Here is a 15,979-nt window from a genome sequence, read left to right on the forward strand (position 1 = left end):
TAGGTAAGGAACCCTTTAGTAATTTTACATAAAAACCACCATCTTGTTTAATCACCGGGGGGGGTTGAATTGGCTGAAATATATTTTTCCCCAGTGGGACCCACAAACCCCGACTAGGTTGAGCTACCCGCAGGCCATCACGGTCGGGCCCTCGTTTACATTGTGGGATACCATTCTTAGGGCTCAATTATAAGTCTTACTTGGGTTAAATTACCCTTTTAAAGCTAAAATAACCTATTTAACCAAACTAATTCTAATAGAGCCCAACCAAACGGACTGTAGTAGGTCTTAACTACATAAGGAAAACCATACCTTAGAAATTCATTTCTATCTTAAACCAAGCCCTGGTTTTGCTCTAGAGAAAAGGAAGAGAAGAGAGAAAAGACCTGGAGAATTGGGTGCTGGAGAGAGAAGGTCTGGGGAAAAGGCTGATCGGCTGGGTTGCTGCTATCTCCTTCTGTTGAAACTTCAATCATGTAGGTTGCAAACCATTCTAATCTGTCCAGTTCTCCATTTTCTTTGAATTCAACTGAGTTTACAACTCAAGCAAGCCAAAACTTAGAAATTAGGTAATTTATTTCTAAAAGCCCTAAACCCTACATGCAATTGGGTTGATTCAACCCAATTAGTGTACCCTCCATCCCCTCCAAGCCAATTCTGGTTTTAGAGGCTGTGCATGGCAGAATCCATGAAATAAACCCTAAATTCGAGTATTGTATTAGCCACCGGACGGTTAGGCTACCCTTCTTATGGACGACCGGTCCATAGTCTGCTTGACCATCCGGTCCTCCCTGTTGACTATATTTTGCCCTAAATTGTTGGGGCTCTGTTTCTGGTTTTACCCTAGGACCCAACTAACCCTATGTACTATTAAACTAGGGTAGAACCTTCATATTGGTGAGGATTATCTTGGAATTGAATCTTCTACTAGCTTGGACAATCATCGTTGAGTGGGATTTGACCTTAATTTAAGAGTGTTTGTTATTTCTTTTATATTATGTATGCTTGCTGCATCTGTTACATTCATCATATCAGAGTTATGTTCATATAGTTATAGTTCTTCCTTTGCATTAGGTGTATGCATGATGATAGGTTGCACTCCATAATTCATTTCATATTATATTGCTTGATATATTGAGATTGTAGGCGGAGATAGTATGTTGGAATGAGATAAGAGATGATGATGGAAATGTGTTTTGGATATTTTATATACTGTGGAACTCATGGCATCCATGTTTGAAGGTGCATATGGCTAGAATTCCATAAACCCCATGCTATGACCCTTACCAATAGGGGTGAGGTGTTGGATAACCCATGGCAGGTCTGATGTGTGATTCCGGAATGCCATTCACTGCTCTCCCAGGACTGATAGGAAATTCCGAAATAGGGGATGCAATAGGGTTAGCTCGGGGGTTTGCTGGGGACTGATGGACGATTTCGGTACCGGCAAGCTTCCACCGTAACAGAGTTGTATTGCTAGGGTCTGATGCAGGATTCCGGAACTAGGAATACAATTATCTGTTACAATAGCATTTAACCTCATGAGACCTAGATCTGTTGCTAGTTGCATGATTAAATTTGAGACATGCATCATAGACTATATGCATCTGCTTGCATGTTTCCCATCATTGGGCTCAGTGGAGCTCATTCCCCTGGAATTCCCCCTTTTTAGATGGTGTGATTGGTTATGAGGAACCAGAGTTGGTGGGTGACTTCTTTGGACTTCATCACCGATAGCGACTATGCGATGCAGGAGCCTGAAGTACATGATCCTTCATGCGTGTGCGACCAGTGCGCGTTCCTGTGATCTGGCTTGACGAACTAGGTTGTTCTCCTTTTGTGTTTATACATCACTTTATTTTTGGGATACATCTATACTTGTATTACTTTTGAGATGATGTACAGTGTAATTACAAGATATATCTATATATATATATATATATATATGAATAGAACATGTTTATCACTTAGCAATTCTTCTTATAACTGTTATTATTTATTATCTGATTCTCTTCCGCTACAGTACTGTACTTGCGATCCTGGTGGTTGCTGGATGTCGGTTAGCATCCAGTCATACCATGCCCTTTGGTAACAGGGGCAGGGTGTGGCACTCTTTTCTTTCATAGACTTACTTTCATTTCTTTCTCATTTCATCTTCGTTATATGTAGAAAACCTAGGACCTGTAACCAGTAACTTTAGAGAGGAGAAAAGAGAGAACAGAAGATGGAAGTTGTAATGCTTGAATGCTTGAGTGATTTTATTAATCAGACAAGCCCTCTATTTATAATAAAGGGAAAAATACAAAAGAGACTAAATTACCCCTACACAAGCCGACTCTATAAGAGACAAGGCTATACCTAATGAAATAATAATTAAACTACCCTAAAAGGACCAGAATACCCCCACGGTATTCTGGTGTGCATATTCCAACACTCCCCCTCAAGCTGGAGTATACCTTTATCAAAAGGAAACTCCAGCTTGAACTAATAAGAAAAAAATAAATGCACTCCAACATTCTAACACTCCCCTTAAGTTGGTGCATATAAAGCACTAATGCCCAACTTGAACAAAATAGGAAGAAACAGAGTTGCAGCAGAGTCCAGCTTGACACACTGGCGGATGGATGAAGCTCCCAAATAATCTTTGACATAATAAATCTTCAAGAACTGGAAATAGTTGATCTTCAAAACTCGGACAGACTTGATCAGCAAACCGGGACAGATTTGTTCTGCAAAGCTTGAGAAGAATCGTTCTTCAAAATAGAGAGAAGCACCGATCTTAACAAAAGCAGACACAATCTTCCAAAAAATGCAGCTTTCATCTATCTTAATAGTTGTCTAGTGATGAATCTCGGATCGTCACAGTAACATAAAATCTTGAAGATAAACAAATAGGGCAGCAAACATCGGAGAAACCTGAATCACTCCAACTGTAGATCCTCAAATAGGCATCCAAATAAGATCCCAAAATATCCTTTAATACTTCAATCTCCCCCTCACGGTAAATTCAACCCAATAACTAAATATACCCAATGGCAATGGTGGAAAAATTCATCATCAGCATTTTACACATTGTCACAAAATTCATTATACCAGAGTCATTGGTTACTTCCCACCTTGGCCGGTCGTCAAGGCACCGGGAAGACCTAGTCTCCACCTTGGTCGGTTACCCTAACGCTGGGGAGGATCTCATCTCTGTAGGTACATGCTCCCCACCTTGGCCGGTCACCTCAACACTGGGGAGGAACATGCCCAAATCATTTCAACATTCTCTTTTCGTTCATAGACTTTCTTTCATTTCTTTCTCATTTCATCTTCGTCATATAACATCTTTGTCATTCATTACTATTAGCATCATCATCATTTTACACATCGTCACAAAATTCATTATACCAGAGTCATTGGTTACTTCTTTTAAGTTTAGAGGAATTATTGCCTCCTGTATTACCTTCTATATTTAAAGGCAATTTTCTGGGATTGCTGTTACAATCTAGAGGAGTTTATTTTCTCCAACTCTGCACAGCCGAACCTTATCCCGATAATATGGGTCAGCTAAAAGCTGTAAAATCGTGTAATGCACTTCTACCCAACTACTGCAAAATCAGCAAGCATGTCTGACATCCCAAACCATGTTCTCCCCCCCCCCCCAACCCCAAATAAAAAAGAAAAAGAAAAACTTTAGGCCCTTCAACTTGCACTTAATCTGACTTTTTCACCAGCAGTTGTTTCTCTTCATTGCTCATGACCAAACCATCTCAATAGACCTTCCCTCATATCTTGTTGGCCATTAGGACAAGTCTTACCAATCTCAACATCCTTATGTTGATTCTACTGATTAAATTTGTGGTGTTTTCTCTTAAGTGCTCAACTCTTTCTCAAGACAATAAAAAGTTATTATGAGAGACATGACAGAGCATACCTTTCAACTTCTTTCAGTTTTTTGCCTATAAATTATGATATATGAAACTCAAATTTAGAGAATACAAAGAAAATGTAGGTGTAAGAAAATCACCTGGACGGGCCTTGAAGCAAGGACGCATTAAACCCTCACCAGTTACAACCTCATACATTGGGTGTGACATTTGGAAAAACTCCGGCTTCCTTGCTGAGACAATAACCTAAATAGAAACAACTAATGCAGATGAACACAAAGAAAGTCACATTTAGAACTGTCACAAACACCTACATCATTTTGGATATCTATCATATTCATGTTTCTAAAGACATACATTCTTGATTCTTCTTTTCCTGAAAGTTGTGTAAGTATTTCATGTAGTCCAACATTTGGAATTAATCAACAAATATCTGCTTTCTTTTTGTTTATTATGGTCATTTATCCAATTTTTTTCTGCAAATAAAAGCCTAAAAAAATGGAAAATTCAAATTATACTGAAAATTTGTAAGCAATTAAAAGGTCCACAAGAAACCAAAAGAGCCTTGTGTAAACTATATTCAGTTTCAACTTTCAAGTTAGTGGCACCATAAAAGACCAAAGTCAATGATGAAAGAATGAACCCAATAGAAAATGGTATTTTTGAGCCCAATAGAAAGAATGAGATGATAAAGGTTTTCGAAGCTCCAAAAAGAAAAAGAACAAATGGCTTACAATGTCAAAAAGATCTCGCCAGCCCATCTCATTGGGGAGAAATCTATTAAAAGCATGTTGCATCATTTTGTCTGTATAATGGTAGTCCGAGTTGGTAATAAGCAGCAGCCGTTTACCAGCCTGAAGAAAAAGCATACTCCAAATTTTAAAAAAAAAAATGAATATAACATTATCTACATTTTGGTACACTAGAGAAGAAGGATAAAATGCAATACCTCCTTTTGATCCAAGAGTGCCAAAGGAAGCTCTGGATCAGGCTCAACATACCGTTCAGGCTCAGACATTATCTCACTCTTCACAAATGCCCCAACTCCAGTTACGTTTGTCATTTGCAAAGATGAAAAACTAAAACATATGTAGCTATCAAAATAGTTACCTTAAGCTGACCTTCTACATGTGCTCGAAAAAGGGCTTTACCAACAGCCTGAAAAACAATGTCAAAAGTTAGAATGATAGATAGTGGGAAGCTGGAACCACCATTATAAAGAGACATGCTATATATTGCCTTGTAGAGTCCTTTATAATCAAGTGGGCCAAGTTCTTCAGCTACAGCACCTTCATCCAATCTGTCAACCATCTGAAAAAGAAAACATGCCACATTAAGTAAAAGTAAGATGGAAAGTGTGTTTTTAACTATGGAAAGCATGAAAACAAGCTGCAATAAGTATAGATTTTAGATTCATTACTCAAAACATTTGGATATGAAATAAGCTATGACCTGTATAGGGAGGTTAGATTTGAACCAACAAACAATTTATATGGTATTGTCAAGTTGGTGTGCTCTTATGGCTACATTTTCTTTTCATGTATATATATATATATATATATTTTTTTTTGGGGGGGGGGGGTGTGTTGGGGGTTCTTAGGGGAGGGGTCATTCAATAGTCCAAAGGAAACAGAAGAAATATCAGCAAAAGAATGATAATCAACATCTCAGGGGCCCTCATCATATAAAACGAACATCCTCTTTATGGAGAATTTGTTTAAGTGCTTCCCAGCATAAGGCACAATAATAACCAGTGGTTCCCAGAATAAAGCACAATTATAGCCAGCATCAAATAAATCAACTCAATCTTTCTTTATAAAAAAAAGGCGTACCCAGTGCACAAGGCTCCCGCCACTGTGGGATCTGGGGAGGGTCATAGTGTACACAGCCTTACCCCCGCTTCGCGGAGAAGCAGTTTCCAGAGACTCAAACCCGTGACCACTTGGTCACAAAGGAGCAACCTTACCGTTGCGCCAAGGTCCACCCTGAATCTTTATGCAAAATATAAATCACAAATGCAAGTGGGAGATACATCAAAATGTGATAAGAGTAAATAAGAAGAGGCAATATTCAAGTCAAGAATCAAAATTTGCAAGATGTAAATTGCCTAGTTTAGGAGAAAAAGAAAAACAGGAAAAGGATAAAATATAAGATTGTTCATGTTACAATGCCCAAGGTTGGTAAATAACCTGCATAAATGCTACAGCTTCAGAAACAGAGAAAAGTGTATTAAGGAACTCCCATCGATTTTCATTCCGCAGATCCATGAGCTCCCTCCCATATATCTCACTTCCAACATAAAATTCAACCATCATTAGTGAAAGCCAAAAACTTTATAACCTAAGAAACATCAAATAGTTGAGGAAATCTAAAGTACTAGCTACACAGACAGTTCCACTTCCATGGCAATCCCAGTGGAGCACATGGAAGGGGCAAAACCACCACCAGACTGGCCCCTTACAACATCTCCGAGATTCGAGGAGAACTAAAGTAGACGATCCTTACTAATCTATCAAATTTTCTGCATTATTACCTGTAATATCGAATTCAAAGAAAAGTAATAAATCAAATGTTTAAGATCATCTTATTGGATCATCCACATAAAGACACCCTTAAACGTCAAATTGGATAGTGAGAACCACCCTTTACAGTTACACAAGGACCATATGAAACAATATGCACTTGTGAGACTGTCCTTGTGAATTGAGACCATCAGCTCAGTACGTCAGATATTTTTGGGGTCTGAACAACATCCCCTACAGGCATCACAACGGTAGAGGAGAATGGATAATGTTATAAAAATTCTATATTACAAGTTTATAATAATGCCATTATATTTTGGCTATTGTCATTTTTACTTTATTTTAATATTTTTCGATTATTTAATGTCACATAAAACAGAAGACATCAGGTCTTAACAATAAGATATTTAAAGAAAAGTAAATGATTGCAAAAACACTCCATACAAGTCATTATAACAATGAATAACAGTCAATACCTAGCAGTGCTAACTCTGTTAACTTAGAATTTTAAAACTGGGATTTCATCGAAATATTTATCAACAATTATATTGGGAAGGTTCAAACCAGACCTTACAGCTCGAGTGGATAACATCCTAGTACCATGCATAGCCCTCTTAACATAACCAAATCGATCAGCCTTAACCAAGTTGCCTCTCTCTTTATCCACAACAAGGCCTCTAATGACCTACACAATGGAAGAGAATGGCTTAAAGAACCATAAAGTAGAAAGAATTAGAGACACCACTACTGGTAGGAAGATTATAACCTCCTCCATATGCGCACAGATAAATATGTTACCAAGTGGGGATCAAACTCAAGTCCATCAACAGGAAATCCCATACTTCTTAGGTTGTCCATACAGTAGTCATAAGCCCGCCCTTCCCATGCCTGCAAGAGTATAAACACATTACACAGCTAATAATCTAATATAGTTCATTTGATGATTTTATGCGCCTTTCCCATGCTCGCAAGAGTATAAACACATAGCTAATAGTCTAATATAGTCCATTTGATGATTAAACTCTCATAGAATGGGGGGAAGGTTTTCAAAGGTAATCATGAAATTTGGCCATGAGCACACAAATTCATCATAAAACAAGAAAAGAGACGTTCAATCTCTATCAATGTAGACATTTCGGCTCCATCCTTGAAAGTAAAGGGATATAAAGAGAAGTGAAGTTAGTTTAAAAATGGCAATAGAAACTTTTGTAATGATGATTGTGTAACTAACATGAGATCTTACCATATATGGAAATTAAACTCTCAATATGCAATCTTTATTTTTCTATTTAAACCCAAGGAATTTGTTATTAAAAAAAGTCAAATTTAACTACTATATTTAGAAAGTTTTTAGTTAGCCATAGAATCATTATAGGTAATGATTAGAAATTTTCCATTTTTTTATTTTTTTATTTTATTTCCCTTCCAACCAGACAGAGCCTTTATTTAATTATTTATTATTATATATATATTATATAATAACAATTTTTATTACTATTATTTCTTTGATAGGTAAAAAATTTGATTAACTAAAAAAGAAGATTGCATCCGGTAGTAAATACATTGGACAACATTTTTTACAAGAATACAAAGATAATCAGGGAAGTTTGAAGGATAAAGAATAATTTCAGCAGTCCCCAATTGCAAAGAAGCCATATAATCCGCCAGTTGGTTCAACTCCCACCACAAGTGCTGAAATTGTTTTCATTATAGCCTATCAAATAGATGCACAATTGCACTCTTCAAAAGCAGCAGCGCCCAAGGACTCTGAGCTTATCCTTCCAAAATGTCAATAGCCCGCTTGGCCCAAATCCATTTAAATTCTTTGATGCTGAATTGGCCATTCGGAATTCAAAGATGTGGTTATGAGGGTATGGAATGTCCATGTGAAGGAAAATATGAATCCATTATCCAAGGTATTCTGCCAAATTAAAAAATGTAAAGACAGAGCTTAAGGCCTGGAATAAAACCATATTTGGAGATGTTTTTGTTGCTGTTCAGGAGGCTGAAGATGAGCTAAAATTTTATTTAATGAGATCTGTCAGTTGAATTTTCACAGGAAATTGAGCAACATATGTGAATGATGAAAAAAAATTAAGGAGAACTTATGTGCATGATTCAGTATTTCCTGAACTACCACTTATGTGGTTTCTTGTTCCATTTCTTCTCTCCCCATATCCTCCTTTCTCTAACAAACCCCGAACCTTGATCGGTTGAACCACTTCTAGAAACTCAACCAACTGAAATAGCTTCAAGGAGATTATACCATGTGATTAAATCATCAAATCAAAGAAGACAAGAAAATATAGCATTTATCGTTTCTATTTTTAGATAAGGGGACCACAAACTTACAACCTCAATGTTGCTCCGGGGGGGGGGGGGGGTGTGAAGAAACACACACACACACTCAATCAGTTGAACTATTGCGTCACAGGCTCAATAGTAGGGATGATAATCCACTTGCCATATGATAACATTTCAATTGCTGCAGCTCTAATATGGTGCAAGTTGACAGGCTTGGTAGAAAGTGGTAATGAAGATTTCTGAGTTCACCATCATAGCCAATATAAGCATTACTTAAAATAATTCTTGTTAAAGTGTTAAGAGTGTAACAGGGGATCATGGTCCATGGAATAGTGTATCATGGGATCATGTTGGTAGTTGAGTTGCAATTAGGTTATTATTTTCTTTTAATTAATTCCTTTTATTGTAATTAGACATTGACTCATAGTAGGCTTCCTACTAAGAGTCAGTTACTTGTTAATATAAGGGAGACTCTGTCCACAATAGAGTTGTTGGCTTCTATTCTTCCTATCGTGTTCAACCTCTCTCCTCTTCTCCATCTCCATTGTACTCCCCTTCTACATCTTCTTCTTCTTCTTTCACTTTCTCCCTTGCAGGAACTAGTTTACAGATTCAACATATTCTCACAGTTTTCATGGTATTTGTTATTCCTAGTAATAATACCTGTATATAGGGCATAGAGAGGAAAATGATCAATTTGAAATTCACATAGTAAGTTCAGGACCTTAAACTTAAGGCTCCCTCCATAAACAAACCAATTATACAAAAATAGGTCTGCATGGTATTCAAATTTTATTTTTTTTAAGAAGGGGGGGGTGGAAAGGAAGCAAAAAGGATATCTAAATGAGTTATGTGCAGTAAAAAGGACAGATTGTTACCATCACATTGTAGTGAATCAATGTATAGTCCATGTCATAACCTATAGCACTTATCGACCGAAGATTTAATGTCCGGCTACAAAATATTCCGCGAGGAGAATATCTTGATGAGAAGGGGTCCTGCACACCAACGTTAGGTAGTTAAGTTCAAGAGAGATGGCATAAGCAAGAACAATGCAAGCCAATTTCTATAGGAAATTGGAAACTGTCACTCCTCAATGTCAAGTTAATGGAGAAAGATAAAGACGTTTCAGCTCATTCCACCAAGCAATTGATGATGTGAACACTTCAAGATGATGATTAAGTTCTTGGAACTACAACAACAACTCAGCCTTTATCCCAACTAAATGGGGTCGGCTACACGGTCCTTTCACACACGCACACACACACACACACAAAAAAAAGGGAAAGGAAAAGAAAGTAAGAGGGATGAAGAGTAAAAATGAAGAAATGTGATAAGAAAAGGGAGTGATGGAAAAATGAAAGTAAGAGGAAAAAGGATAGCCCAGGAAATCAGGAAAATCTCAGTTACATGGTGTCGATAACGTGAATCCTTGCCCTCCAATAGGCTCAATCTAAGGTCATACTTGGCACAAGACCTAGACTAAGCATATCATTCTTCACAACTTCACCTATGGTCATTTTAAGCCTGCCCCTACCTCTTTTTGCTCCAATCTGCATAAGATCACTCCTCCTTACTGGGGCATCCCCAGGCCTCCTTTGCACATGGCCAAACCACCTCAGACGACATTCTCGGAGCTTATCGCTGATCGGGGCAATTCCCACATCAGCTCTAATACATTCGTTCCTTACTTTATCCTTCCTAGTTTTGCCGCACATCCATCTTAGCATCCTCATCTCTGCAACGCATAGCTTCACTATATGGCACTTCTTAACTGCCCAACATTCCGTCCCATACATACATCCACCAAAACAATATCACCGGCGAAGAGCATACACCATGGTACCTCGTCTTGGATGCAATAAGAAAGATAATAAGAAAACCAAGCCCAAGAAAGCTAGCTCAAATGGGTAATCCCGCAAGACGTTACAGAAGATTGGTCACAAATGAACTCTTGAACAAGTATTGAGATGTTAAAATCTAAAATTCAAAAAACCAAAAGACAAGAATATGAAAGAGAGCAATTGATGATGCTGAGAGGTAAAGGGACGGGCTTCCTGTGTTCACACTTGTGTGTCGCGCATATAAAGGATTTCAAGCTCCACTCACGATGCAAGTCATGTTCAATACTGTAGGAAACCCATCAGATTGATAGTACTGGTCAACTGGGTTTCGTATTTTGGGTAAACACAGGCTTCATAGGGAACACTAAACACCATAGAAGGCAAACACATTACAAACAGTCTGAAAGTTTGCGAATAACTGTTTTAACTGTTACCGGCACTCCTAGGTTATTTAGCAATTTCTCAGCTTCTTTAGCCTCCATCCAAGCTATCTCTTCGATTGGACCCTCTAAGGTTGCCTGACTATCAATACCTACATGGGAATAACAGAAACAAGAGTTGTTAATATATTTTCAGGATACCAGGATCCTTATATATATATATATATATATTTTAAAAAATGAACATGTTGAAACCTGTCCCAAGCTCAAAATTCAACCATATCATTGCATCCAAGAGCATTTATCTTCTTATTGAGACAAATGATGGATTGAACGAACAATTTGGAGTGACTACTAAAGCAGAAATTTGAACAAAAGCAATATTTAACAACACATTAACTTCCTAGAAGCTCTCAACCAAATAGCTACCGCCAATAAGGGAGGGCTTACTTCTAACACAATAATCAATCTCTCGGCATTGAAGGAAAATGATATCTGATCATTGATACCAAGAGGCTGAGATTTAAATGAAAAAAATAATAATGGGATCCATGGTCTTCACCAAGGCATCCTTGGGTTAACGTTTGGTGGCACTCCCAGCTCAGAGTACAAAATGATTAGCTGAAATAATAAAAAAGAATCTAGGGAATGAGCTCAGGAACTGAGTGTTTCATTCATGTCAGACCATCAGAGGATCCCTCCCCCCCACCCTTTTGCTCTCTCTCTCCCCTTAATAAAAATTTAAGGAAAGGTCAAGGATACTGATGCCCTAATTTTTCAATCCCTATGCTCCATTTGAATTGTGCGAAGTGTAAAGAGTGAACTCACCTGGTGTCTTCAACAACGACTGTATTATTCCACCAAAGTAATGCAAACATTATTTTCAAAGTTTACAGGAAATAGCACACAACATAATCGTATGATTAAAGAGCCCAGACAGGCATTCAGTATAAAATCCCAATAAGGAAAGAAAATTAAGACACAAAGGGTGAAAAACATTCCGTTCAGTATAGCAACATCAATGTTTTTTTTGGATAATAATAAAAAGAGATTAATTAAACAAAAAAGATGAAACATTGTCTGTTTTTTTTTTTTGATAGATATAGCAACATCAATGTTGGATTAACAAATAGCAACATTCAACAGGAAAACAATCTCTCCAGAAAAAATCAGAGACAAAAGGGAGACGGGAAAGTTGGAAAGTCACCAGAGGCATCGAGATGCTCCTTCTTGACATTCATGTCCCCTTTCGTGCTCTGCCCCAAGTAATCAATTTCAGACTTAGCTGACGAAGTGATAGAGAACACTTCACCGGTGGCCGGTTTTGACTCGACGGAGCAGCAACGGACAGTGGTCGACATGCCAGAGCCCCGTCCACAGAAACCCAACAGAGAATTGGGTCTAAAGGCTGTTCTCTTGAGATAAGTCGGCCTCCATACAGGAGACTGAGCTTTTTGCACTGATAATCTACCCAGAACCTCCACCATATCCATCCCCCTTGGCTTCCAAAAGAAACACAAACACAGACACAAGCACACAACACAGAAGCTACCTGAGCAAGCAGTTCTCTAGCTTCCAAGTTCCAAAAGAAACCCAACGCGGCTGCTCGTTGCCGTTCGAGGAATCTCCTCTCTTACGCCGGAGACCCGAGTTACTGCTAATTTCCTCAAATCGAGAACGGTAGCCTCAGGGCCCCTACGCACGAGCGAGGACATCCACTTAACGGTGGGACCCGCGGCCCTCTATTCTATGATTTCTTATTAGTATTTGTTGCATGAAAACTGCCACCTTCGCTTAAATCATTGACAGTATAAGTATTGCCATGAATCTAGCTAGTTGTCTCTTCTCTTCTGTGTTCCCCACTAGCTTCCCCGTTTTGATTCAATTCGATTAGCCAGGTTTGGACTTTGAAATGATCAAAGCGGTGAACATTCCAGAACCATTAGCTTTGCTCCTGATCTTTCATAGTTGTGCAGAAAACGGGGAACCCAGAAGAAAAGTAGAGCAAGAAAGTTTTACGTTTTCTTAAACTTTCCATTATCATAATAAGCACAATTGTCCTTCACACCTGTATTGTATTCTGAATGTAAATGGAATATTGAAAATTTTCTTTCACTTGAGCATTAGACCTTTCCTGAGACTGAAACGATCCATTCCCAATCCATTTATTATCTTTGCAGTCTGCAAAGAGTAGGCCAAGCAAGCATCCTATTCTAAGGCAAGAATTTAATTTCTCCTAATTCTAAGGCGCCAGCTGATCATGAGGGGATTTTTGTTTCCAATTTGGTAGCAGCTATTCAAGGGAGGGAGGATTCTTATAACGGTAAGACTCAAGGTGAGAATTTAATTTCTCCTCAATCTCCTAATTTGACGCAAAGTGGGAAAGATAAGGATACATTTTTAAATGTTGGAGAAGACCATGTAGTTGATTCCATTAGGCCACCTTCTTCTCATTCTACCAATAGTGGAAGAATGGAGAACTCGTCGGTTTTTTCAAAGGTGCCGGAATTTGCAGTTGGCGGAGGGCTTGAGAGGAGAGACGTTGGGGTTGGAGAGTCTAATTTGGGAAGGAATCCCGTTGAAGGGGATTTGGTTAATCAGTTCCAATCGGATGGAGGTTTTTTGGAAGGAGTTCGAGTGAATGCCGATTTGGACGCTGATTTAGTGGAGAAAGGCGTGGGGGTTACTACTTCTATTAACCCTCACATAAACGTTCCTTTGTTTTCAAATTTGAACGCTAGAGAGGAATCTTCCGTTTTAAATATACCTAATGAGGTGGAATCAGTTCAAAGATTGGATTCTCATGGATCGGGTTGTGACCAATCTGATCAAGAGGAGGTGCAAGACGGGTGGACTCAGGGCGGGTGGACTCAGGTGTTGGGTCGGAAAAATCATGATGGACGTAGAAATACTTTTCGAGGTGGTCGTGTGGGTTTCCATATGGCAACTCTAGTTATTGACAGAACTTGAAGTCAAAGGAATGCAAATCTTGGTGTTAAGGCGGTGGATGCGACGGTAGAAAAACATCAAGTTGAAAAGGAGTTAGAAGTGAGGTTACAAAAAAATCCATCTCCTTTTTCGTCAGAAGAGGAAGCCATTTTGGCCCGTGTGGCTCTTAATCGGCCAGGTTTATCTGCTGAGATCCCCCAACGATCGAATAGGATAAGGACCCCCTCAGTGCATCTCACAGATCCTCCGTAGCCTTTTTTATTATTTCTCTTGGGTGACCGAGTGGCTTGTTACCCTCGCCAATAGTTTTTAGGATTGAGTCCCCTTGTTTAGCTTTAGCTTTCTTTGCCTTTAGTCTGTCTTTAAGCTTGTTTGTCTCCTTTTTAATCTTTAATAAATTTTTAATTAAAAAAAAAAGGGAGACTAAGCTGAGACGCTTCAACTGCTGCTACCCATTCACAAGTCAAGTCAAGTCAAAACTGCAGCATGCGTTTGCGTTTGGTCTCCAAAATAACGTTTCTTATGTAGAGTATGTGGATTTCCAAAAAAATGCAGAGCAAGTCCCGGATTAAATCTGGGCTGGAATTGAATAAAGCCATGAGTGGATCTCCAATTCCTTTTTTGGATCGCAATGAACTTAACCAATGTTGGATTTTTTAATGCTTTTACTATTGAAGATTCACAATACGCTTTTGTTGGTTACGTATCTCCCTTGGAGACAATCCTTGGTTGTGTCCATTCATATCCTATATAAGATAATGAGGATTTGTCGTTTTTTAACATCTTTAGAAGCATTGAGTTAGTGAATATAACCTTTGGACTCCCTATGTAATCATATTTAGAACTGTAACTTATGTGGTTTGATAGTTGTTTTATCTTGGAGGTATAGATACATGATCAATCACTCAACCTCGATTGCACTGCAAAATGGGGCATCTAAAAACCTTAGGGCCCGTTTGTTTGCCGAATAAAAGTGGGATAGGCAAAAAGGAATTGGGAAAAGTGTACTATTTCCCCCACAAAATGCCAAGGATGTATGTGCTTTGATACATGAGATGGAAAACTTTCAACAAGCTCATTAAATGCATTTATTTTTGTCTGATGAGGTGGCATCCCTTTTTTTCCCACCCCATTCACTTTCAGAGGAAAAATTTCTGCTACAAGGTATAGCAGCAAAATTTCGTTCACTTTCAAAGTCTTACTAAAATTGGTTAAGACTTTGACATTATTCATAGAAAAATTACTTTTGAATCTATCTCTCTCCTCTTTTTATTTTCTTTCTTTCCTATGGATTGAAATCTCACCCCATGTCAATTTCCTCTCTCCCACTAAATCCCACCCCACTATAAAATGCATGTTCCATTATTTCCTTTCCTTTCTTTTCCTTGTCAACCCAACCCACAAGGCCACAACATATGGGATCTACCTTCACAAGTTCCCCATCCCTTTTTATACGGCAAACAAATAGGGTCTTAAGGAAAATATCATTTGATGCGACTCAACTCTACTATTTATTGTTCAAGTATCACAAGAAGACATTACTAATGTACTTCTTTCAACAAGGATATTTCAATACCATACCATGTGCCATACTAATCAGATAAGCCTTATCTTACTACTCGTTATATTATATTTATAATCATATACTTACTGTCCATCTTTTATATTTTAACAATTTACCCGTTATTATCTTCGGAAATATGAATTACCCTACATTCTAGCATGCTTGGCGTCTCCCATCACCCTTTCCACCTTTCCACCTTGAGAGAATGGATCGATGAAGGGTTTTCTTACAATGAGTTGATGATGCGTTTGGGCTTTGGAAATCCCTCCCATTCGAACGTCTTGAAGACTCCTCTGACTCACATTAATGGCTAACAAAACAGCTCTTCTAGGCTTCCAGAGTTCCAGACTTCCAACAGCTTCAGCAATTACGGAAGACGACAATGAAGCTGCGACCACATGGGATTGGATTTTGGACCACACCCCATTGTGGGATAAACGAGGGAAGCATCAAAAAATTATTGGGGGAAAAAGGTGGTGGATTGGTGGGGACCAAGAAAATATAATAAAATCTTGTTCATTGTGGTCGAGGGCGAAGTTGCAGA

At 38.4% G+C, this 15,979-nt stretch overlaps 1 protein-coding gene across 4 annotated transcripts in view; it reads right to left on the reverse strand.

The window, feature by feature from the left end:
• The window catches only part of LOC122670337 (5'-nucleotidase domain-containing protein 4), a 36,884-nt gene extending 24,374 nt beyond the window's left edge, over nucleotides 1-12,510 (reverse strand). For 3 of the 4 annotated variants that reach the window (XR_006334197.1, XM_043867175.1, XM_043867174.1), the window contains exons 1-11: nucleotides 12,130-12,510; nucleotides 10,977-11,074; nucleotides 9,577-9,696; nucleotides 7,193-7,282; nucleotides 6,964-7,079; nucleotides 6,062-6,161; nucleotides 5,112-5,183; nucleotides 4,983-5,030; nucleotides 4,822-4,899; nucleotides 4,607-4,726; nucleotides 4,013-4,118 (exon numbers count right to left, since the gene is read on the reverse strand). Coding sequence is in view for 3 of the 4 variants with exons in the window: in XM_043867175.1 (XP_043723110.1) it covers nucleotides 4,013-4,118; nucleotides 4,607-4,726; nucleotides 4,822-4,899; nucleotides 4,983-5,030; nucleotides 5,112-5,183; nucleotides 6,062-6,161; nucleotides 6,964-7,079; nucleotides 7,193-7,282; nucleotides 9,577-9,696; nucleotides 10,977-11,074; nucleotides 12,130-12,415 (1,234 nt within the window). In the remaining variant the exon portion in view is untranslated. The remainder of the gene's footprint in view (nucleotides 1-4,012; nucleotides 4,119-4,606; nucleotides 4,727-4,821; nucleotides 4,900-4,982; nucleotides 5,031-5,111; nucleotides 5,184-6,061; nucleotides 6,162-6,963; nucleotides 7,080-7,192; nucleotides 7,283-9,576; nucleotides 9,697-10,976; nucleotides 11,075-12,129) is intronic. The other variant, XM_043867176.1, reaches the window with a different exon arrangement.
• Between the last annotated feature and the right edge of the window lie 3,469 nt (nucleotides 12,511-15,979).

The sequence above is a fragment of the Telopea speciosissima genome, chromosome 8 (genome assembly GCF_018873765.1).
Source record: "Telopea speciosissima isolate NSW1024214 ecotype Mountain lineage chromosome 8, Tspe_v1, whole genome shotgun sequence".
NCBI lineage: Eukaryota > Viridiplantae > Streptophyta > Magnoliopsida > Proteales > Proteaceae > Telopea > Telopea speciosissima.